Below are 25,252 nucleotides of genomic sequence, written 5' to 3' on the forward strand. Positions count from 1 at the left end.
TAAAATATTAATTTATAATTTTTTAAAATATACTTTAACTTCTTAACACTCCTTATACTTTTGCATATAAGTCCTGACTTGATTTGCAAAGTCATGCCTATAACTGTCGCCATCAACTATAGGATCACTTGTAGGAGTACAACCCCTAACCAAAGTGTTTTTCAAGGTACATGTGAATATTATTATTCAAATCCTTTCTTATACTACTTGAAAGTCTATCTGAATCAAGTTCCTCCATTTGAAAACTTCTAGAATCATTTAGAATGCCTCTTGACCCATAGCCTGATCTAAACTTACTAGATAGAAGACCATTAAAATGTCTAACTGGACTTTGTGTAGAAGGCACAATATCTATACGATGATTGAATATACTTATGCTAATCAGAAATAGCACCAATTCCTCACAAAACCAATAGGCAATGATATGAATCTTTTATCTTATAAGGGCCTAAACCTGCCTTTAGACAATCCAAGAGCAAAAGTAGAATCATACATACCATCAACTCAAACTTTTTTGGAATCCCATTAGTCTTAATCACATTTGACTTATGTTTCACCTTATAGACCTATTTACAAGTAATTAAATCTATATTTGTAGACTTTGCCACAAGATCCCATGTTTTAATTTAATGAAGAACATTCATTTTTTCATGCATGGCATTCTCCTATACTTTTAACACTTTTGGCTTCATCAAAATAAGTAGGTTCAAGATCAATTTATTTAGAAAAGAAATAGTGATATATGTCTACATTGTCTCCATAATATACTAGTTTGACAATTGTTCTTTTTAATCTTGAATTTTCATTTCATGAACATTATTAGTCCCTCTATCGCTTTACTCTATCATTGGTGATGAAGAAATAACAAGAGTAGATATATATGAGGAAGGAGATGAGCCAAAATCCATAGGAGCACCAAATGACAATGGAATCTTAATCACATGTTTTAAACATGTATCACTTTCATTATTGTGATTGATATTTAAAAAAAAATTACTTGTGAAGAATAATAATAAGAAATTTCATCAAACACAATGTTTCGAAATACCATATACCTATATGTTTATGGATCCATGTATTTTCAATATTTCTTCCCTTTATCATAACCAATAAAGATGAATTTCTTGGCCTTAGCATCAAACTTGTTTATCTTTGAGTTTGGTACTTGAACATAGCATGGAGAACCAAATACTCTAAAATGTTTAACATTTTATTTCTCACCAAAGATGAGCACACATAGAGATTTCAGATTGATTGGACTAAGAGGAGTTTGATTAATAACATAAGTTACGCATATCATACTTTTTGCCCCATAAGGCCTTTGATAAATTCTTTACATAAAGCCAGAACTTATAAGTCTCCACAAGATGTTAAATCTTTCATTCAGCCATACCATTTTGTTATAGTGTATTTGCATATATAAGTTTCCTTTTGATATCATATTCTTTATAAAAAGAGAAGAATCTATCGAACTCTCCACTATTATAGGTGCATAATCTTTTATTTTTTTCAAGTGTAATTGTTAACTTGAACTCTTAAAATTTAAAAAAAACATTTGAATTTTTTCTTCACAAAATAGACCCAAGTAAACCTTGTAAAATCATCAATAAAGAGAAGCATATAACGAGAACCTGAATAAGATGATACTTGAGTAGGGCTCATTAGATCGCTATGAATAAGCTTCGAGAGGAATTTATATCTTGAGAGTGATATATCAAAACGTTGCTTGTGTGCTTTGCCATATTGATAACGTTCACAAATTTCATTACTACTAAAAGTAATAAGATTAAGAAGACCATTCCCTAAACTTTTCTGTATCATAATATTTAATTTAAGAAAATTTATATGCCTAGGTCTAGTATGCCAAATTGATGTACCATCATTTGTACTCGTCTTATCAATAAGAGATTGATATTGGCAAAATATATAAATATTTGACCCTTTTACCAGTATATACTATATTTACATTTAATTCTTTTATATTATGAAGAAACACATCTTTTATATTATGAAGAAACTGGACTTCATTAGGATAACAAAAATATAATTTCTAGCATTTGCAATAAAGAAAAGATTTTTCTTCATACCTGAAATATAGTACACACTCTTCAATATAATGGGATCATTATTTTTTTCTGAGATTATGTTAGTGCCTTCCTTTTTCACTTAGTAAACAATATTATCTTTCATGATAATTACATCAGTACTTTCATATTGACGAAGATCGGTGAATTTTTACCATCACCAATGAGATTATGATAACATTCTGAATCAATAATTTAATCATTTTCAAAATCGATAGATGTCATAGCTTTAGTAGTTTAAGCCATACATCATTTGCACCAATCTTCCAGTAGCATTAAATCAATCTTCTTTATTTATAATATTTTCACCTTTAATCTTCACATGATAATTTTTCTTGATATGGCCTAACTTGCCACACTTATAACACTTGATCTTCTTTCGAATTACACCATTATTCGAAGAAGACTCTTGCTTACTGTTAGCATCATCTTTCTTCTTTTTATCATTATCATTATTTTTTGTCTTATTTAAAAAAAGGTATCTTCATCTCCTCTTGAAATAGAAACTCTCGTCATTTTATGAGCTAGGGATTCCTGAGAAGTAAGAAGATTTATCAACCCTACTAAGAATGGTTGTTGAACCCATTCCTGAATAGACGTAATATAAGAAATATATTCTTTTCGAAGATCACGAATAATATAACATTTCATTCATGCATCAGAAATAGGCTTATTTGGATCTAAGAGTGATATATCTGAATATAAATTTTTAATCTTAAAAATACTAGAAATTAAACGATCACCTTAGATAGTACTTGTTAAATCATTCTCCAAATATTGAAGTCGAGCCATATTCTTTTTGTTAAGCAATGCATAAAGAGTGATTTAAATCTTTGAAGTTGATTTACAACGAATAATGTATTCAAAGAGATCATGAGAAATAGACATCTTTAATACAAATTCAACATTTACATTTAAAGCCTTAATCTCTTCATGACGTCTCAATCCGCAGCATTTAGTGTTGTTATGCATTGCTACTAACTACATTCCATAGATTTTCTCTTATAGTTAGACTGATTGAGGAGTTTAATATCAAATCCATAAACTCGACTATAATTTTTCACAATTGAAAAAGGTTATTTTCTTCACCAAAGATATCTTAAAACACATATTACCACCCTTATGGCTTTGATATCATGTGAAGAAAAGGAGGATCACATGCAAGTACAACCCTTTCTCAAATAGTAGTAACAAGGTACTAGTAGCTCAAGATCAAACCAAATAGAAGAAGAACAAACCAAGGTAAAAAAAAATATTTATTGAACTTCTAAAAAAGAAAAATACTTATATAAATGACTCTTAAACTTGATTTGAATACTTGAGGCTCGAATTTATCTACACATGTGGATGTTATTTATTTATAGATGTGAAATATAAGAGTTTCTAATCTCAACAACTCTATCTAATCCTATTTAAAACATAAGACATCAATTTGAAATATTTCAAAATATATTTTAAACTAAGAATTCATTATCTATAAAATTCTATCCAATCTTATTTAAAAGATAAAATATTAATTTATAATATTCTAAAATATACATTAACTTCTTAACAATTTCAGCTATTAAAGAATCAATAACTAATTTGAAATATATTTATAATATAGCTTTATAATATTCTAAAATATTAATTTGAAATTGATGATCTAAATCTCTTCAAGACATTAAAGAAAGAAGATTCTCTCTACATTGGCTACTTAAAAATTATATTAACAATATTGAAGAACTCCTATCCAAATTTTATCAGACAAGAAATGCAAATAAAACAGCCCACTCCCTCGCTGCCTATGCAAAGGTTGAGGAAGCAAATCTTTCCTCGGAGATTGTACTAGTCATAATTCTTTTCTACTATTTTAAGTTTCGATGCACAGAATTATTATAATATTGTCTTCAGTTAATAATAATTTTTTGGAAAAAAAAATAAACTTTTTACACAAAAGAATATTCAATATTATTATTATAAGAAGCATAGTTCTGTTTTATAAAAAGGTAGCATAACAATCTAATTTTGCAGGAGAAGAAAGATAAAAAAAAAACTTAATTTTTACATGTCAGTAGTCTATTAATAATACTTCTAAATAGTGTTTGATACGTAAATTGATAATTGTAGTTGCCATATGATAAGAAAATCTTATCATATGAAAAACCATGTAAAGATGGGAGATAGCTTTACATAAGAAGTTATGAAAATAAACATGATAAAGATGTCGATTTCTCCATTTGTACGAGAAAATCATATTGTTCAATTGAGAAAATCCTCTTTTTCAATATGTATAAATAGATAATATATCAAATTAATTGATGTGTGTTTTTTTATCTTTACAATTTCATTCTTTATTCTATCATGACATCGTAGCAGTGAGAAGAGCAAGAAAGGGCTGTCGTAGCCACATTTCCGAGCAAGGCTTCACCCCTACTTCCGGCCAGCGACCATTGCCGTCACAGTCATATTCCCGAACAAGGCTTTGCCCCTGCTTCTGCCCACCTCCCACCTTCCACCGTTGCCAGCATCCCATCCCGCCGCAGAAAACCTTCGTTCATTAACATCAAAGCTATCTCCGGAACCATCAACATCCTCTGTTCCAGTCAGTCCTATACCAGCAACTTTGCCAGACAGATAACCTCCAAGTACACCACCCAAACCCCCTATAACACCACCACCTGAGACATCATCGGCAACTCTGCCATCCGCTCCAATCACTCGCCGCTCACCCATAGGATCCTATTCTCCTCCACCTCTATCTTCAGCTCCTCCTTCTTCAACCCCGCAGCACACAACACAATGGTCCTTCAGAGATCCACCTTCTTAGCCTCTCGCTGCTGCTCCCTTGAAGCTTCTCCTTGTCTCCGCCGGTGATACTCACCACCCGAGGGCCCTTGATCTTTTTCGGTGCCAGCTTCGGAAGTGCCACCGTCAGCACACCATCCTCCAGCTTGGTGCTCACGGAGTCGAGATCGGCATTGTCCAGCAACCGAAACTGGCCCTAGAACTTGCCATAGGAGTGCTCCACCAGTGATTCGCTGTTGGCCGCCCCTTCTCGATACATTGCAACTCCATTCAACTATAGAACCATTCAAATAGAGCCCATACTCGCAGAGCACAGTCGCAGCCTCTGTTTCTACCGTCGACTATTGCTCCCTCGCCAACCGAAGTCTTCTGCTGAAGGTTCCATCTGCTTATTCTTCGGATGAAGAAGATATTGTCCATACCCTCAATAGTCTACGGGCACGTGACTCACTAATATCATTCGAAGAACTCTATTGGCTTTAAGATATATCTAAAGTGTAAGAATAAATTGTTAAGACCATCCATCACAACTCAAATTAGTCAAAAATCTACAAGAAGGGGCAATTAGTATAACGAGACTGTCAACAAAGGTTTGACCAAGATGCCTCTTGATCCTGAACCTATGAGCTCCAAATAAACCATCCCTCCTCTACATCATCAACATTTCAATTACAACTACAAAGGTGGCTACTTTAATCATCAGTAGTCCTGGTGCCCTAACCACACAAACCAACAAAGAGTTATCTACCGACTGTGTGATAAAATCGGTCACTCTGCAAAGATTTGTCGATCTCGTCCCAGACTTTCTGCTCAATCACATTATCCTCAAACAAATCTTATGACTACTCCAAACACTAGTGATCATAATTGGATTGTGGACTCTAGTGCATCCCACCACATCACCTATGATCTATAGAACTTGTCCATCTACAACAACTATAGTAGAAATAACGACATCATCATCGGTGACGATAAAAGAATCCCTATTATTCACACTGGTTCCGCAATGCTTAATTCACCTGCCATAACTTTTATACTCGATGATATTCTATGTGCATCTCACATTAAACAAAATCTCATTTCCGTTTCTCAATTTTATAAATAAAATAATACCTTAATTAAATTCTTTCCTAAGTATTTTCTTGTCAAGGATTTGAGCACGAGGGCATTCTTGGTCCGAGACTAGAGTAAGGACAATGTTTATGAATGACCATCAGTTCCACAAATAAAATAACCCATTGTTTACTCTTTAGTTGTAGCTCCAATTGATATGTGGCATCGTCGTCTTGGTCATCCCTCACTCTCTATCTAACATAAATTATTTTCTCGTTATTCTCTTTTTACTCTTAAAAATAATAGCATTATAACTCATTGTGATGCTTGTCTTAGTAATAAAAGTCATAGACTCCTATTTGACATATCCTCCATATCATGTTCTAAACCGTTTGAAATTATTTATACTGATATTTAGGGCCCTACCCCAATCACTTCTTTTGACAAGTTTAGATTTTATGTCATCTTCATAGACTATTTCACTAAGTACACATGAATATACCCTCTCAATCATAAATCTGAAGTTTCAACAATCTTCACCAACTTTAAAAAGTTGGTCGAAAACTTCTTCCAATCCATAATTAAAACAGTTTACTCTAGTGGCGAAGGTGAATATCAAGCCCTCACATCCTATCTCTAATCCTGTGGCAATACTAGTCATCATTTGAAAAACTATTTTTCAAATCCTCAAACCTTCAAAAACTCAAAATATTTGGTTGTTTATGTTATTCATGGCTACCTTCCTATGCCTCATATAAGATAACACCAAGATCTAAGCCTTACATTTTTATAGGATACTCTCTTGAACATAATGCCTTTCAATGCTATGAACCCAAAACTCATAAAGTCTTTATATCACGTCATATTATTTTTGTGGAGTTTACCTTTCTATTTCAAAACCATGAGTCTCCTACCATATAAGTTACTCCAACAAATATACATAACTGGAGTATACTGTCAATCCCCTCAAACGAGCATCTCACCACACCATCCAATCCTTTTCCTAAGGATCCACACTCTTTTGTTCTCCTGGTTCAATTCACTCCCTCCGTTACTTCTTCTCTTCCTTCTTCACAAACTTCACCCGTTACTAAAGTAATGTCCTCAGAAACTCAAACACCTTCTTTACTCTCTTTTGGATCTAGTGACGCTGATGTACCTCAGCCTACCTCGACCCGTGTCAATGCCTCTCCACCACCCATACCAATAACACAACCTACAGCTCCTAGATATCCAATGACAACACGCTCAAAAAGTGATATCTTTAAACCACATTAGGTTCTCAACCTACATGCTATCATAAAATCCTCTCTTAAGACTAGTGAACCTACCATAATTACTCAAGCCCAAAAATCTCTACATTGGCGTAAAGTCATGTATGAAGAATATAATGTTCTACTCCATAACTCTACATGGACCCTTGTACCTTTTTATCCTACATAAAACATCATCGGGTGTAAATGGGTCTTTTAAATTAAACGGAACCCAAACGGGTCCGTTGCTAGATATAAAGCATGTTTAGTAGCTAAAGGATTTCATCAATGACCTGGAATTGACTTCATAGAGACTTTCAGTCCTATTGTTAAACCCACAATAATTCGGCTTATCCTAAGTTTGGTCATCTCCAAAGGCTAGCACTTATGACAATTGGACGTTAATAATGCCTTTATATGGGGGACTCTAACTGAAGATGTATTTATGCAGCAACTCCCTGGCTTCGTTCATCATCAGTATCTTAGACATATTTGCAAACTATAAAAAGTCATTTATGGACTCCGTCAAGCTCCAAGAGCTTAATATACTGAACTTAGATCGTTTCTGATATCAATTTGCTTCATCAACTTCAAGTTTGATACCTCATTATTTCTATAACAACAAAATGGAAACACAATTTATCTTCTAGTATATATGGATGATATTATTATCACAAGCAATGATCCATTGGAGATTCAAACATTTCTAAAGTAATTGGCTAATTGATTCTCCCTCAAAGATTTAGGACTCTTGAGTTACTTTTTGAGAGTGGAAGAAACATTTACACCCTCAGGTCTCCTCCTATCATAAAAAAAGTATATTCAAGACTTATTATCAAAGACAAATATGCAAAATGTAAAAGAGGTTGCAATTCCCCTCTCTACTAGTGAATCACTTAAATTATGTGATGACAGCCCTAATACATACTTAACTCAATACCGACAACTAGTTGGCTCTTTACCGTACTTAGCTCTCACCCCTGTATATATCTCATTTGTAGTTAATAAATTATCTTAATATATGCACTAGCCTTCTACTATGCATTGGTCTACAGTTAAATGAATTTTGTGGTATCTTAAAGGGACCCTCAATCATGACCTCTTTCTCCACAAACATACCTCACTTCATCTCCATGCCTTTGCTAATGTTGATTGAGTGAAAAACTTTGATGATAGAACATCCATGTTAGGGTATATTATCTTTTTTGGATCTAATCCAATCAGTTGGAGTTCTAAGAAGCAAAAGACAATCGCACGGCGAAGCTGAATATCGCGCCATCGCTACCACTGCTGTTGAACTCAATTGGGTTACAAATCTCCTCAAGGAACTCAACTTCAGCTCTACCCTTACTCCTACAATATATTGTGACAATGTTGGAGTTATCTACTTATGTGTCAATCTAGTGTTTTACTCATACATGAAACACATTGCCATCAACTATCACTTCGTGTGAAATCAAGTTGTCAAACATCAACTATATGTCTCTTATGTACATATGACTGATCAACTAGCAGATTCACTCACGAAGCCTCTCACCTGTAAACTATTTTTGTTGCATCGATCCAAGATTGACATCCTTGATAAGAGCTCAATCTTGCAGGGGCATGATAACAGAGAGATTTCCCCAACTGTATAGCAGATGAGATTTCTCCGACTGCACGAGGAAATCTCGCTGCTCAGTTAAAGAAAATCCTCTCTTTTAACATGTATAAATGTATAAATAGATACCGTAATTGATGTGTACTTCTTTACCTTTACAACTTCATTCTACCAATACATACCAGGTATTACAGTACTCCAATTTAGTTAGTGTTGGTTAGTTTCTTAACGATGGTTTCTATTGTTTTTGAAAATTAAAAATCTTCAGTTTATGAGGATAAAAGTAAGAACAATTTACTTTTTTTGAAGTTCCCATGTCACAGAACAAAATGTTTCCGGTCAATGTTGCTTTAAAGTCACTTTAGATGAAAAATGGCCATAGCATTACAGATATGTTCATCTAAGCTTTCAAAGTCATAATCTACTAGAATATGATATATAGGTTACCCTTGATTCAAAAACAATTGCTTTGTATGTGGAAGTTGTGTAAAAAGATAACACTGATTCTTTTTCAAAACATAGCAATCGGAGAGCAAAGAACTACTAAAATTGATTTATACACATTTGTGGGCCTATGAAGAATGATTATTTCTTTGTAGTTTTTGTTGATGACTTTAGTAGGATAATTTGGGTTTATTTTACTAAAAATAAATATGAAGTTTTTTATTTAAAAAAAATTTAAAAAATTTTGAGACAAAAGCTGGTTACAAAATTAAAATTTCGCCTACTTATGGAGGAGAGAAATTTTTTTAGAAATTTTTAAAACTTTGGTGAAACTAATGGAATTCATAGGTAGATGACAACATGCTACATATCTTAGCAAAATAGTATTGCAGAGGGAAAAAATATGAGTTTATTAGAGATGGCTAAAAGTATGATAAAAGCAAAGAATCTTCCTAATAGGTTTTGGACTGAGGTAATATTTACTATAACATATATCTCGAATGGAGTCCTACACAAGCATCGAGTGACATCATATTTTATGCAGCCTGGATAGGTTTTAAACCTCAGGCAACCATTTTAAAATTTTTGGATGCATAGGATTTGCTATTTTTCCTCACAAAATATGCCAAAATTAGATGATAACACTGTAAAGTGTACCTTTGTAGGTTACATATCTTTATAGGCTATAATGAAAGAAGTAAGGTTTATCAATTTTATAATCCTATCATTAATTCTTTAATTATAAATCATGATGTTATTTTTTATGAGTATTAATGGTGCAACATGTAAATATCTTAGAAAACCCTTTTCATTGGAGAAAATTTTATTTTGTCAAGAGAATATAAGAATAAAATATATTAGCACTATGATTTAATTAATTTGGGATGCTTAAGATAATAGTTTAATTGATCTATGCTAGCTAATTTAGATAGGATCATGATAAGTTCAAAACTATTCAAATACTTTATGATTCTAGACTATAAATGGGGTGTTGTGGTATGGAGCATCAAGTCATATCAAGGAGAAGTAGTAGATGGCTGTAGAAATAGTATTTTCTCTTTTGGTTATTCTATTTCTTCTAGAATCCACACATCATAAATAGAAAATAATTCCTCAAGTGAAATGGAGTATTATTTAATAAGACTCCATAACATTATTATTTGTCCTCGTCAAACTCTTTTTCTTTTTTATTATTATCTGTTATTATTCCATTTCATAAGTATTCTTATTTAAGTTGGTTTTAACTATCTACTTTTCAATGTCTATAAGCTAATTCATTATTCATTCTATCCATCATAAATAATCTCCTTTAAATCGTGTTGCACGTGCCACAAACACTGGACAGCGGTTGAAGCATCTCGACTACACAGGACAGGTTGCCAAAAGTTGCCTACACACTCTGTCTGTGGTCTTGTAGCACCACTTTGTATGGACAATTGTTGTTGGGAAAAATCTGTTAAAGCAAAATATAGTTTTTCCTCTTTGTGTATGAAAGTGAGTTTCTATTCAAAATACCAATTTGATACTCAAATATAAATATCAACCAGCACAACATAAATAATAGAGCAAATAATCAATCACACAGTGAGACCAAATCTTTTAACTGGGAAAACTCACGGGACCGTAGTCCACCTCAAACTTCCACTATCAATAATAATGATAACAGGTTTACAGTAGGTCTTCTCTAGAATAACTAGAGGATCAGAATAATATCAAGATCATATATCTTGGCTCAAGAATAGCATATCTTCATTGTCAAGCAGAAAACTCAGAAACCTAATATTTCTCTCTCTATTTCTCTCTCCTCTTTCCTCTGCACGCCGCACGCTGCACCCGTTCACTGTGTGCACACCCACACTACCGTCACCCAATTTTGCCCTTTCTCTCTTTCTCTGATTTGGGCTCGAACGACCCAATTTGTCCAAGCCCACATATGGGCTGGACCCAATAATTCTCCCCCTCCAACTCATATGGTGGGCTGTACTAAGCTCGCTCTTGCCTACATGCTTCAAGCTTCTCCTTAGGTAAAGACTTTGTAACATATCTGATCCATTCTCATTAGTATGCACTTTTTTCAACTATAATTCTTTCATCTCAAGCATATCACGAATTCAGTGATATCTCACATCAATATGCTTGGATCTAGAATGGTATATTGAATTCTTGGAGAGGTGAATGACACTCTAACTGTCATAGTAAACAGTATATCCTTCCTGTTTCAAGCCCAATTCCTGTAGAAACTTTTTCATCCATAAAGCTTCCTTGCAAGCTTCAGTAATTGCTATATATTCTGCTTCTGTGGTTGATAGAGCAACACACTTCTGTAACTTAGACTGCCAAGAGACTGCTCCTCCTGCAAATGTCATCAAGAATCCCGAAGTGGACTTCCTGGAATCAGTATCACCTGCTATGTCTGCATCTGTGTAGCCTTCTAACATAGGTTCATCACTGCCAAAACATAAACATAACCTGGAAGTACCTCTTAGATATCTTAATATCCATTTCACTGCTGCCCAATGTTCCTTTCTAGGATTTGAGAGAAATCGGTTGACAACTCCAACTGCATGAGCTATATCTGGCCTAGTACAAACCATTGCATACATCAAATTACCTACTGCAGATGAGTAAGGCACTCTGGACATTTCTTCTTTTTCTTTCTCACTTGTAGGACATTGTTTCGAACTAAGCTTGAAATGACCTACAAGTGGGGAATAAATTGCTTTGGCTTTACTCATGTTGAATCTTTCAAGAACCTTTTCAATGTAAGTCTCCTGAGATAGCCAAATCTTCTTTTTCTTCCTATCACGAAGAATCTTCATGCCAAGTATTTGTTTTACCGATCCCAAGTCTTTCATGGCAAAAGACTTACTTAGCTCTCTTTTAAGCTTTTCAATTTTTCCAACATCATGGCCAACAATTAGCATATCATCAACATATAGCAGTAAAATAATAAAATCATCATCTGAAATTTTTTTCATAAACACACAATGATCAGATGTGGTTCTATCATACCCTTAGCTCATCATAAAGGAATCAAACTTCTTATACCACTGTCTAGGTGCCTGCTTGAGTCCATATAAGCTTTTCCTAAGCTTACACACTATATTTTCTTTTCCTTTGACTTTGAAACCTTCTGGTTGCTCCATGTAAATTTCTTCGTCTAAGTCACCATGAAGAAATGCTGTTTTTACATCAAGTTGCTCAACTTCTAAATTCAAGCGGGCAGCCAAACCAAGATCAACTCGGATAGAAGACATTTTCACAACTAGAGAAAATATTTTTTCAAAGTCAATACATTTCTTCTGACTGAATCCTTTCACAACTAGTCATGCCTTGTATCTTTGTTGTGAGCTATTATTTTTAGTCTTCAATTTATAAACCCACTTGTTTTTTAGAGCTTTCTTCTCTTTAGGCAATCTTACCAAGTCATAGGTATAGTTCTCAAGCAAGGATCTCATCTCTTCTTGCAAGGCTTTAACCCACTCATTCTTATTCTAATGTAGAATAGCTTCTTGGTAAGTTTTTGGCTCTCCCCCGTCAGTAAGCATAACATACTCATGTGGAGGATATCTAGTAGAGGGTTGTCGCTCTCTAGTGGATCTTCTCAATGAAATCTCAACTAGTGGTGGAGGTGCTTGTTCAGTTAGTTTAGCATCATCAATTGTAGGAGTATCATCACTTACATTCTCACCATGATCTTCTTGTTCATTTCCCCCATGATCATCATGAACTACAGGTGAGGGAACTGGACCCAAACTCCAAGGAATATAAACAGAGGTTTCTGGCTTCTCAATATTATCACCATCATCAAACAATTGGTCTTCAAGAAACACAACATCTCTGCTTCTAATAATCTTCTTGTTCACTGGATCCCATAATCTGTACCCAAACTCTTCATGACCATATCCCAAGAAGATACATGCTTTTGCCTTATTATCAAGCTTGGACCTCTCATCTTTGGGAATATGAACAACTGCTTTATACCCAAAGACTCTCAAATGATTATAAGATATATCTTTTCCTCTCCATACTCTCTCTGGAATATCACCTTGCAGAGGAACTGATGGAGAAAGATTTATCAGATTAATTGTAGTTCTCATTGCCTCCCCCCAAACTGACTTTGGTAACTTGGCGTGGGAAAGCATACACCTAATCCTTTCTTCAATGGTTCTGTTCATCCTTTCTACCACACCGTTCTGTTGAGGAGTTTTAGGAACTGTTTTCTCAAGCCTGATACCATGAAATCTGTAATAATTCTCAAAAGGACCCTTGTACTCATTACCATTATCTGATCGAATACACTTTAGTTTTCTGCTAGTTTCTCTTTCAACACTAACATGAAACTCCTTGAAAGCATCGAGTACCTGGTCTTTAGATTTCAAAGCAAAAGCCCACACTTTTCTAGAATGGTCATCAATAAAAGTAACAAAATAAAGAGCACCTCCAAGAGTTCTAGTTTGCATAGTACAAACATCAGTATGAACTAAATCAATTACATCTGATCTTCTAGATGATGTATATGTCTAAAATGCAACTCTATTTGTTTTTCCAGCTAAGCAATGATCACAAGATTTAAGAGATGTACCTTGCAACTCTGGTAAGAACTGCTTTCTAGCAAAAGTTTGAAGTCTCTTCTCGCTGATATGTCCAAGCCTCTTATGCCAAAGATCTATACTTTCACCTTTTCGAATTGCATTAATCTCTCCTTTGTGTAGCTTAGCTTCCATGACATAAAAAGAGTTAATATTCTTTCCTTTTGCCACAATCATAGAACCTTTAGTGAGTTTCCATTTGCTTTCACCAAAATAATGTGCAAAACCCTCATCATCAAGTCTGCCTATAGATATCAAGTTAAGACGAATATCTGAAACATGCCTTACATCTTTGAGTATCAATTTGCTCCCAATACTAGTCTCCAAGCAAATATCTCCAATACCCACAATCTTAGATGTATCACTGTTTCCCATTCTGACATTACCAAAATCACTAGCAGTGTAAGATCTAAAGAAATCACCATGAGAAGTAACATGAAATGAAGCACCAGAGTCAATTACCCAATTACTGTCCTGAGCTACAAGACTAACACAACCTTCATCACAAACAATAGTGATATTACCTTCAGCAGCAACTGTATTGGTCTCTTTCTCATTTTTCTTCATTTCATTCTGTTCTCGCTTCCAAAACCTACACTCTTTCTTCATGTGACCTGGCCTATTACAGTGAAAACATTTGATATCTCTTCTAGACTTAGATCTTCCTCTATAACCATGTGGATTTCTACTATGACTTCTTCCACGTCTTTCTTGTTTTTCAGTAACAAATGTCCCAGAAGAAGATTCACCCTATTCTTTCCTTCTAGCATCTTCATTTAGCAAACTGTCTTTAACCATATCTATAGTTAGAGTCCTCTCTGGCGTTGAGTTATAAATAGTCACAACATACGTTTCCCAACTTTCTGGTAAAGAGCTGAGAAGTAATAATCCCTGCATCTCATCATCTATATTCATTTTCATAGCAACCAACTTGTTTGCAAGACTCTGAAATAGGCTTATGTGATCAACAATGTTACTACCATCTTTATACTTCAAATTTACAAGCCTTCTAAGGAGAGAAATTATATTTCCCACTAACTTTTTCGCAAAGAGATTTTCTAACCTTTGTCAAACAACATCAGCTCTGGTTTCATCTAAAATATGCTCATGTAAGTTTATATCCATCCATCTTCTAATATAGGCAATAGCTTTTCTATGTTGAACTTCCCATTCTTCATCGTCCATAGTAGAAGATTTATCTTTAACCTTGATAGGCTTATACAAATATTTGCAATATAGCAAATCTTCCATCAAACGCCTCCAAGTGGAATAATTTGATGAATTCAATTTAATCATACCATCAGACTGCTCCATTTCAATCACACAAGAAAACTAGCACCAACCTGATGCTTTGATATCACTTGTTGGGAAAAACCTGTTAAAGCGGAATATTATTTTCCCTCTTTGTGTATCAAAGTGGGTTCCTTATCAAAATACCAACTTGATATTCAAATGTAAATATCAACCTGCACAGCATAAACAATAGAGTAAATAATCAATCACACAGTGAGACCAAATCTTTTAACGTGGAAAACCCAATATGGAAAAAACCACGGGACCGTAGTCCACCTCAAACTTCCACTATCAATAATAATGATAACAGGTTTATAGTAGGTCTTCTCTAGAATAACTAGAGGATCAGAATAATATCAAGATCATATATCTTGGCTCAAGAATAGCATATCTTCATCAGGATCTCCTCATGAGAGAATTCTAGATCTCATAAAGTGGATATAACAGGAAAGTACCTTAGAGAGGATAAACTGCAGATCAAACACCGTTAGGATTGTAGAGTTTGTAGCAAGGATTCTCCACATAAAATTTGGGCCGAAACTAACAACGTTTAGCCACCGATCGTCAAGCAGAAAACTCAGAAACCTAATATTTCTCTCTCCTGTGCACGCCGCACGCTGCACCCGCACGCTGCACCCGTTCACTGTGTGCACACCCACACCGCCGTCACCCAATTTTACCCTTTCTCTCTTTCTCTGATTTGGGCTCGAACGGTCTAAGTTATCTAAGCCCACATATGGGCTGAACCTAACAATTGTATCATACATAATTTATTTCACAGCTACGCATCAGTATCAGTTGAGATAAAAAAAAAAAATGTTTCACTGTAGTCCATCTTTGTTAGTTGATTATCATTTTAACATTAATTAAAAGTCTACACCATATTAACAACTTTTAAAATTCATTTTTATGTGAAAAAGTCAAAAATATATTTAGATATTTCATAACCATATGTCATTTTCCAACACAAACTAGCTGCAGTTAAAACTGGTCAATGAATGAATATCAACTTTAGGGATCTTAATATTTGGAGAGACAAACCATTTCAAAATTTCCAAGAGCAAATATGTTATTTCAAAACTTTATAAGAATAGATATAGAAAAATATTTAAAAACAATTCCTGGTCTCCCATTGGTCGATAGCTCACCAGGGTATGAAAATCTGATAGCTCAAATACCACAAAAACCCAATAAAGAATACCAACAAAATTGTTCCTGGACAAAGTAACTCAGATCAACCCACCCTGGTCATCCTCCACATGAAAATAATGAAAGGGAGCAAGCACTGCTAGATGATAATATTATTCAGCTATAGCAGCTAAGCATTTACAATACGTGCTTCGTTTTCAAGAATTCTAAAATTCTCAATGGACAATTGATGATGGGAATAGTTGAAGAAGGAATCTGTTAAAACTGCAGATGCGATCCATCAGCTCCGCAAAAAAATGTTACACAACAGCGACAATCCTAAAAGCTGAGGCCAAGCTGAAGGCCAAGGGCTGCGTGGAGTACAAAGAGTGTCATGATACTGCTCCCAAGGAGCCCGTGGACGGTCCTCATACCTGGATTCTCCTGAACAAAAACGACGACTATTAGGAGTCCACTACATTTATTCCAATCAAAATGATGAGATTTTGGTGGTACAAGATGCTTCGAGGCATTAATTGGGATTCACATCTTGTGCTGCAATTTCTTTTTTCCCCTCCATGTAATTATACGTCCACTTTGTGCAGTAGCCAACTTAAATGTCACAGACCAATTTGCAAGTACTTAATCTTGAACAAAATAAACATGCCCAGAATGTTAGAGGTTTCTGAAAATTTTCACTTGGTATCAGAGTTCAAGTCAAACTGGCATCACAATCCAAAAGCTTAAGCTCATTATGTGTGTGTTGATACTTATTTGCAAGTCCAACTCTCTTTAATCTTAGAAAATGAAGACTAATCTTGACTCATCTCTCAATCTTTATACTACACATCAATTTTTTCAACACAGATCGATGAGGACTCATCATTTCTTAACATCAATTTTTAAGACGTTTTCTATCAAAACGGAATCAATTAAGTCGATAACTACCATCTTAAATAGTTGCATATTTATTCACTAATATACTAGGAGCCTTTAATTTTATGAAGCTTTTATTGCATTAATTGTTGTAACCATCTGCTTCCCCTTGTTGACTTTTCTATTGGATTATAGACATATTACCATAAATGACATTGAAGTTACTCCAAACAAAGGCAGTAAGCAAATTCTTAAACCATCTCAGTTTAAAGAAATTGAACATATATATTTTATATCCCAACCAGAAAAGTTATATCAAATATCCAGAATTTGGATGTGTTTCTAAACAAAATCCAGATGGCTACATTTAAATGTGGTATCAGACTTTACCTCAAACAAGGTTGGTAAAAGAGACTGAATCGTCAACAGGGCCAGGCCGATAAATCCAGTGACAGCATGAGGACTGCAGTAAATCATATTAACTGACTAATCCAATATAAACCAGTCTGACATATTCTAATTTATTCTTATCAGTAAAAATGATTAAGGGGAAAAAAAAAGGAAATTTCTCTAACATCAGAACAATGATATGTTGACGTCAGGTATCCGTAATGTCAGAATTTTTCTTTTTTTTTTCAATTACCTCTCAAAAATTGGTTTGTCAGAAGTCAGTAAAGCTGTTATCCCCCCGGTAGCCCCAAGAGCAAAGAATAAAAACATGCCTCCAAGGAGCTTCGGATGCAGGTCCTTCGCCTTGGCTTTTTCCTCCTTTAACAGTTGAGTCAAGAAAGTAATGAGTAAAAGATACCTAGCATCTGAAAAAAGCTACTATGAAATCAAGAAAGTAATGAGTATAAGAAGATGCTTCATATCCTTGAAAAAAATATTATTTTCCTCCAGAAAAAAAAAAAACAGTAGCTCAGTTAATAATGAGACAACTCACTGCATCATTTGACAATCTTATTCTCAATCCCAGATATGATCCATAACCGCCCATTGCAAAGAGAACAACAGCCTGCAGGATCATAAGACAAACTATTAACCTCAATTCAATATGTAGTCATTTTCAAAGCAGTCAACATTTAAACTCTTCGACATTTTCTGGGATTCTTTCTACAACACTTCAGGTTCTTTCCTGTACCATAGAGTTCATTGTTGTAGTCGGAAGAACTCTCAAGTCAGTCACTGGAATATAAAACTAAGTAGCTTTGTTATACCATAGAGTTCATTGTTGTAGTTGGAAGAACTCTCAAGTCAGTCACTGGAATATACAACTAAGTAGCTTTGTTATCTGTTTCTACACCTTGTAGATGTGAGCTTGGAGTTTGGACATCTCCATATTGAATTGCACTTTGACAACAAGAGATGCATTCTTTTATTTAACATCTATAAAATGACTAACAGATGCCAGAAAACCCAAGATCAGTAACTCAGCAGGATTGGAAGCTCTATAACTATATATTGGGAAGCTATTTAACATTTGCTTTTAAGCATAGGAAAATACTAGACATGAAAATGCCAAATGCTACGTAAAGTATTCAGTAGATATATAAACACAAATATGTTAATACATACATATATATTGTATTGAAGGACTCACCATATTTCCTGGATGACCCCAGTGCACAAGCCAATCAGGAAGATTCCAAGTCTTCACAAGCTCAACAAATGGCTCAAAAGCAGATCTTACTGCCTCAGCTATTAGATGTAAAGATATAGCAGTGTGTTGATACTATTATAGGTGCAGATAAGCAATTAAAAATGAAAACACAAAAGAAAGCATTTACCATTTACCGTGACAAACTATGATTTATAAGTCAAACAGACATTTACCAGCAAAGGAAAAACACTTCATCTTTTCTTACAAAAACCATCAATGTAACTAGGACATTATTGGTTTCACCAACAAGGCAAAACTATTGATGCAAAGAAGTAGCCAAGATTATTTGCAGCATAAGTCAAATGCTCTGCACTAACTCTCATAATGATGCACCAAAATTTCAAACAAGTTCTCCAGTTGTTAAGGAATTAGGCAAAGGCGTTACATAATCATCAATCACCAATCCAAGAGAAAAAGCAATAAATAAAAGAACTGATGCGACAAATAAGTAATGCACAAAGACAATGATCAGGGATGATCAAACCCAATTCGATTCATACTCAAATTCAGCTGAAACTCAATTGGAGCCATCCTTCAATTCAGCTCAACCTTAGTATGAGTCGTACACCAAGACAATTTTAGATCTAGCCAACTCAAACCCAAGCTCAAAGCCTAAGTTCGGTCAGCTCAAAGTCTCAACTCAGCTCAACCCACGTTGGACTCTGATTGATAGTGCAACCTTCATTAAGAGTCTTCCTCTCCATATCAATTAAAGGGAGGTGTGGCAACCCTAAACACAGTAGCATAGAGAGAGCCAACAGCAGCTTAAAGAGAGGGAGGCTGGCCCTAGAGAGAGGAAGGAAGAAAGAGGGTGGTGGCAGCAAGTTGCAGCCTCAAGAAGTCAGAGTTTGCGCTCAAGAAGTTCGAGCTTGCTCACGAAGTCCTTTCATATTTTTGTGCTTAGGTAGATCTTTTCGAGAAGAAATCTATATCATTTTCTCTGTGTGTTCTCTCTTCTTTCAGTGCCTCTATCAAGCCTCCCACAAAGCGTTAAATCCATCCTGAGGAAGGATCAAAATCACCAAATCTTTCCCAAACGGATCAGACCGTATCAGAGCTTTCAACCTTCAAGGTTACCAGTGAGAGTCTTCACAAATATCTGTATGCCACTATAGATATGGAGGACGAGGTGGAGGGTGGACTCCTTTTGTATGTTGTAGTCTAAGAAGCATGGACACTACTTTTGGTAGACATGTTCATGTCCGACACGTGTTGGACACACGGACATGTGTCGGACACTCGCATGCAACACTGCATTCGCATGGCCCTCACGTGAGGGTCATATACTTTGCAAGAAAAGAAATTTGGAGATCATCGCAAGGAAACATATATGAATTCTATCTAGAGATTGTTAAATATTATTTGATGTACTCAACCTTTATTTTGGATATTTAAATTGTTTTAACTTGTATAATGATATTTATTTGTTCAAATTGCTAACTTTATAAAATTTAAGTATAAATACTATAAAAATCATATTAATCAAATATTATATATATATTAAAAAATACACGTGTCCTCGCCATTTCCCTGTCCTAGTTTTTCTAAAAAATGGTGTGTTGTCATGTCCGTGTCATGTCTGTCTCGTGTCTATGTTCGTGCTTCTTAAGTTGTAGTCGGTGAATGTGCAGTCATCCTTGAGTTGCTTGCCTATGAAGATAAGCCTTTGCTGGTCAAAAGGATGTCCTCCTTGTCCTGGATCTTAGTCTTTAACATTGTTAATGGTGTCAGAGCTCTCCACCTCAAGTGTAATGGAGGTTACCATCAAACAAGGATATAAAGATTCATAGAAGAACTACAAGTATTGGAGTTTTAACATCGACCGCTGATGAAAAGAGACAAGGGCAAGATGGGGGAAAGTACTCCAATAGCATCGTTGGACCTTATTGACTAAATCGCAGTGCTCTCGCAAAAGATGGAGGATGTGTTGTATTGGAACCGATCCCAAGCTAACACGATAGCAAAAGATGAAAGAGGCAAGCACATCGCAGCGAAGGAGGAGTCATTGTCATCAAATATTCAACAAAGACGCACTGCGATGCCGATGCTATAGAACCAATGGTGAACACAAGGTACCAACCTTTCCAAGTCGAGGCTCGAATTGACATCCCTTCCTATGATGGCTCCATCAACGCAAAGATGTTACACGTGTGGCTTGATCAACTCGACACTTATTTTACCCTATGTGGGTACATTAGCGAAGACAAAGTCATGCTTGTGTATTCAAATTGACCGACCATGCTCTATCAAGGTGGAATACCTACCTACTAGCCTATGTCGACGAAGAGATGACATGGAGACAATTTAAAAGACTCATTCGATAAGAATTCTAGCCAATGGGCTATTTCAAAAATCGGTAAAAATGATGACACACCTTATGCCAAGGCCGAGAGCAATCAGTGTACGACTACACCGAGTTTCAATGACAAGCTGTGACACTCATAATCTCCCTCGACGACCACTTGATGGTGATGAAGTGTACTGTTGGTTTGCACACCCAAATCAACACCAAATTGAGCCTCTTCAAGTTTCATGACATCTGGAGCACTAGCGGGACAACCATGGTGATTGAAAGTGTAGAACCCACAGCAAGAGGATTGCATAAAGGCCAAAGAGGAACACTCGAAGGCCAAGAAAAGTTCCAGGAACAATAAAAATCCATTTTCCACAAAGAGAAGTAACCACTTTTTTTATCATTATAAAATTGTTAAATACATAAAAGAGAAGTGTCAAAAGGTTCGCCTAGTTTTTTCCCAAAAAAGTGGAAGAAGAAGGATCAAAGTTAGCTAACGACTATGATCGTCGATACTAAACTTGCATCAGTTGACTATACTCAATGACGGCGAGGCCAAAAGTTATAGACTCGAGTCTAACCTTAGTCTAGAGGTTCGAGAAGAGCTCTTTATGAATTTGACCCCAATCATCGACTCTATCATTGATGTCGACAGTCAAAAGAACTTCATGTTGGCAAACTTAGTCTAGAAACTTGGCCTACAAACCACACCTCATTCAAACCCTCTCTGTTGGGTTGGATCCACAACGATGTGGATATGAGAATAGATCAACTGTGCAAGTTTCGCTTTGCCATCACCAGCAAATACATCAATAAGATATTGTGTAAACTGTAAAGTGGTGTTGCCTGACATATACCATGTAATCATTGGAAGTTTATACCTTTGAGACTGAGATGTCATCTACTACCATTGGCCCTAGCAATATAAGTTCCGAAAGGATTGTAAAAGGTTCATCGTCAAACAAGAAAAGAGCGGACATGTCATTGATCACATGATAGTTGGTCAAGCAAAAAGGATATTGAATGCATGCCAAAAATTTATGCAAATGCTCATCTGATCAGTTGAGATGGGAATGCAAGCCTTAGTCTTATCAGCAGCATGCAAGGAAAAGGATGATGGAACGTTGGACTCATCAATGGGTATCTGAATCTCTTCATAAAAAATAGTAGACTACCTCCATGGCAAGCGGTAGAGCATAAAATATAGCTCATTTCCGATGCACCACTACCAATCTTAGCATGTACTAGATTTCAATTTGGAGATTGTCGAAATCCGATGACAAGTGGTTGAGCTAATCAAGAGTGAGTCAGCAAACCGAGGTGTTCCCCTTGCAGATCATTAATGGTGATGGTGATGAAAAAAGATAGATAATGATGCATGTGCATTGCCTACCAGTGAAGAATTGGTATCCCCTACCTTAGATAGAGGACTTACTGGACTATCTCCAACATTATCTTAAGTTCTTAACCAAACTAGATATCAAGTTGGGTTATCATCAAGTCTGAATTCGAAAAGAAGAAACATGGAAAATAGGCTTCAAAATGCATCAATGGTTGTTCGAGTGACTGGTCATGCAATTCAGACTTTGCAACACCCCTGCCACATTCATGCAGTTGATGGACGACATGTTATGTCCACACATTAGTGACTTTGTCATCATCTACCTCAACAACATCCTTATTTATAGTCGATCGAGGGAAGAACATATTGAGCATATATAGGAGGTGGTCGACCTTTCAGAGAAATATCAACTATGGCTCAACCTAAAGAAGTGCAAGTTTGAGAAAGAAAACCTCCTTTATCTTGGCTTTGTCAGAGGTGGAAGAAAGATCCAGATTGACTAGGACAAAGTCAAGGTGATCTACAAGTGGCCGAGTTTAACAACAGCCATGGAGGTTCGGAGCTTCATGGGGGCATGCTAATATCTCCGGAAGTTCATCCGAAACTTCTTCGTCCTTGCTGCACTACTATACTCCCTCATCGAGGCAAGTTAAAACTTAGAGTGGATGACAAAACACAACGATATGCTCCTCTTGCTCAAGAGAAGATCAACGATGCTCTAATCCTACCCTTGTCGAACTTGCAATGATCATTTGAGTTCGAGGAGGACATATTCTAATATACGATGGGAGCTGTTTTGATGTAAGATGGTCAATTGATGACATACCTCTCCGAGATGTTTCAAGTTTCTCAGAAGAACTACCCAACATATGACAACAAATTACTCGTGCTAAACCAAGCCATCAAGCATTAGCATGTGTATCTCCCTGGGAAAGCCAAGAAATTTCTCAAGCATATCCGATGGGTACACGAGGAAGTTAAACAATAGCTTCAATGGGCTCGATAGAAATATAAGGATCGACATGACTGACATCGGGTTGAGGATAGGTTTTAAGAAGGTGATTTCATCAACTATACTTAGGGAACGAACAAGTATAAGGAGGAAAGAAACTCAAGCTCATCCAACATTGACCATTTAAAGTCTTGAAGCGAAGTGGAGACAACACTTGCCAGCTCGAGTTGCCTTCGTACATGAAGATGCACTTGGCTGTGAACATGGAGACTTGAAAGCGTTCGAGCTATCTATGCTAGATGACGATCCGAGTGAGATGCTGCCTTCGCTAGTTGACTTGATGACCGACCAAGTAAAGACTCTGGATGAAGACATCATCATCAAAAAGAAGATTGCTACCATAATACGAGGCATCAAAACAACTTTCCAAGTAGGTAGTAGAGTACAAAAGTAGAGTTCTGCAAGGTGGTACACAAAGGTAGCCAGCGAAGTAGTGTTTCCCCATTAGGGGAGCTGTGATCAGGGACTATCAAACCCAGTTCGAGTCATACTCCAATTCAGCTCAAACTCAGCCTGAGTCATACTCCAATTTAGCTTAATCTTAGTTCGAGTTATACTCCGATAAAATTTAGATCTGGCCAACTCAAACCTAAGCCCAAACCCAAGCTCAAAACTCATTTTCGGCTAGCTCAAAGTCTCAACTCAGTTCAATTTGATTGGAAGGAGAGTTGGACTTGGATTGAGAGTCCAACCTTAACTAGGAATTTTCCCCTTCACCCTTCACATCCAGAAAAGGGGAGGGTGTGGCAGCCCTCAATACAGTAGCAAAAACAGAGCCAACAACTTAACGAGAGGGCAGCCAACCCTAGAGTAAAGAGGGCAGAAAGAGGGAGCAGCAGCAAGTTGCAGCCTCAAGAAGTCAGAGCTTGCGCTTAAGACGTTCAAGCTATTGCTCAATAAGTCTGACATTTGTTGCTCAGAAAGTACTTTCATAGTTCAATATTTAGGTACATCTTTTCAAGAAGAAATCTATATTGTTTTCTCTTTTGTGTTCTCTCTGCTTTCAGTGCCACTATCGAGTCTCCCATAAATCATTAAATCCATCAGGAGAAAGGATGCAAATCACCGAAAACGGATTACACAAAGTCAAAGTAACATATATTAAAGAAGGCAAATCAATAAATGAGGGCGCCTATGATCAAAACCTAATGGGTCCATGCGAAATCTGGGAGGCACTCAGCAAGTGGTCATATATCAGTTGTTAGGTGTTAATCCACAACACATAACCGGCATTATTAGTTGCTGTGAAGAATTGAATGCCCCATCGACTTCTTCCACAATTATCATGAAGTGCGTCGAATAAGATTTTGCCGCAAGAACGTAAAAGAACTATACTTTTCCAAACTCAAATAGTCACATTGTAGAATTGTTAGGGTTAAGTGAAGCAGATCAAAATAAGAAGGGAAAGATCGAGTAGATCGTAGAACAATTGGGGTGCACTAAGAGATACCTCCAGGGAGCGTGGCCGCAAGCAGAAGGGGAAATGGTGCGACGGAGCACAACAGCGTCTCTCCATGCCTATATTCTCCTCTTCCATTAGGTCCCCCTCTGCATTGGTCGCCCATCACTCTCAAACTCCCTCTCCTCCTCTGTATTTTAGCGGCGGAAGAAGTGGGAAAAGAAAGACTTCCGTGATAAAGGCCATTGGAAATGGCGTGGAGATGAAGAATGGAGCCAATCATCGCCATCGACGGCACAGCCTATCGTGCAAGCTTTTGGTGGGGAGTTCCGGGGAAGGCTTCGAAGATAACAGAGCTGCTAGTGTGCGGACAAGGAGATGAACCTAACGCCGCCTCAGGACGATCGGAGCGTGTAAGAAGCGAAGCCAAGTAAGG

At 36.2% G+C, this 25,252-nt stretch overlaps 1 protein-coding gene across 1 annotated transcript; it reads right to left on the minus strand.

The window, feature by feature from the left end:
* Nucleotides 1-16,372: 16,372 nt before the first annotated feature.
* Nucleotides 16,373-25,252, minus strand: LOC135595668 (uncharacterized). The gene is made up of 6 exons (XM_065086937.1): nt 24,868-25,252; nt 18,711-18,808; nt 18,054-18,125; nt 17,754-17,878; nt 17,501-17,573; nt 16,373-16,678 (listed from the first exon to the last, which is right to left on the minus strand). Exons 1-6 carry the CDS (start codon nt 25,103-25,105, stop codon nt 16,574-16,576), a joined length of 711 nt encoding a protein of 236 aa, XP_064943009.1. The 5' UTR covers nt 25,106-25,252; the 3' UTR covers nt 16,373-16,573.

This window comes from Musa acuminata, chromosome BXJ1-2 (assembly GCF_036884655.1).
Source record: "Musa acuminata AAA Group cultivar baxijiao chromosome BXJ1-2, Cavendish_Baxijiao_AAA, whole genome shotgun sequence".
Lineage (NCBI taxonomy): Eukaryota > Viridiplantae > Streptophyta > Magnoliopsida > Zingiberales > Musaceae > Musa > Musa acuminata.

Coding starts and splice junctions, on each gene's coding strand:
- LOC135595668 (XM_065086937.1), bottom strand. CDS start 25,105: ATGGCGATGATTGGCTCCATTCTTCATCTCCACGCCATTTCCAATGGC. Junction 17,574..17,753: donor GACAAACCAATTTTTGAGAG/GTAATTGAAAAA, acceptor GATTTACTGCAG/TCCTCATGCTGTCACTGGAT. Junction 16,679..17,500: donor TTTTACCAACCTTGTTTGAG/GTAAAGTCTGAT, acceptor GTTTTTGTTCAG/GAGAATCCAGGTATGAGGAC.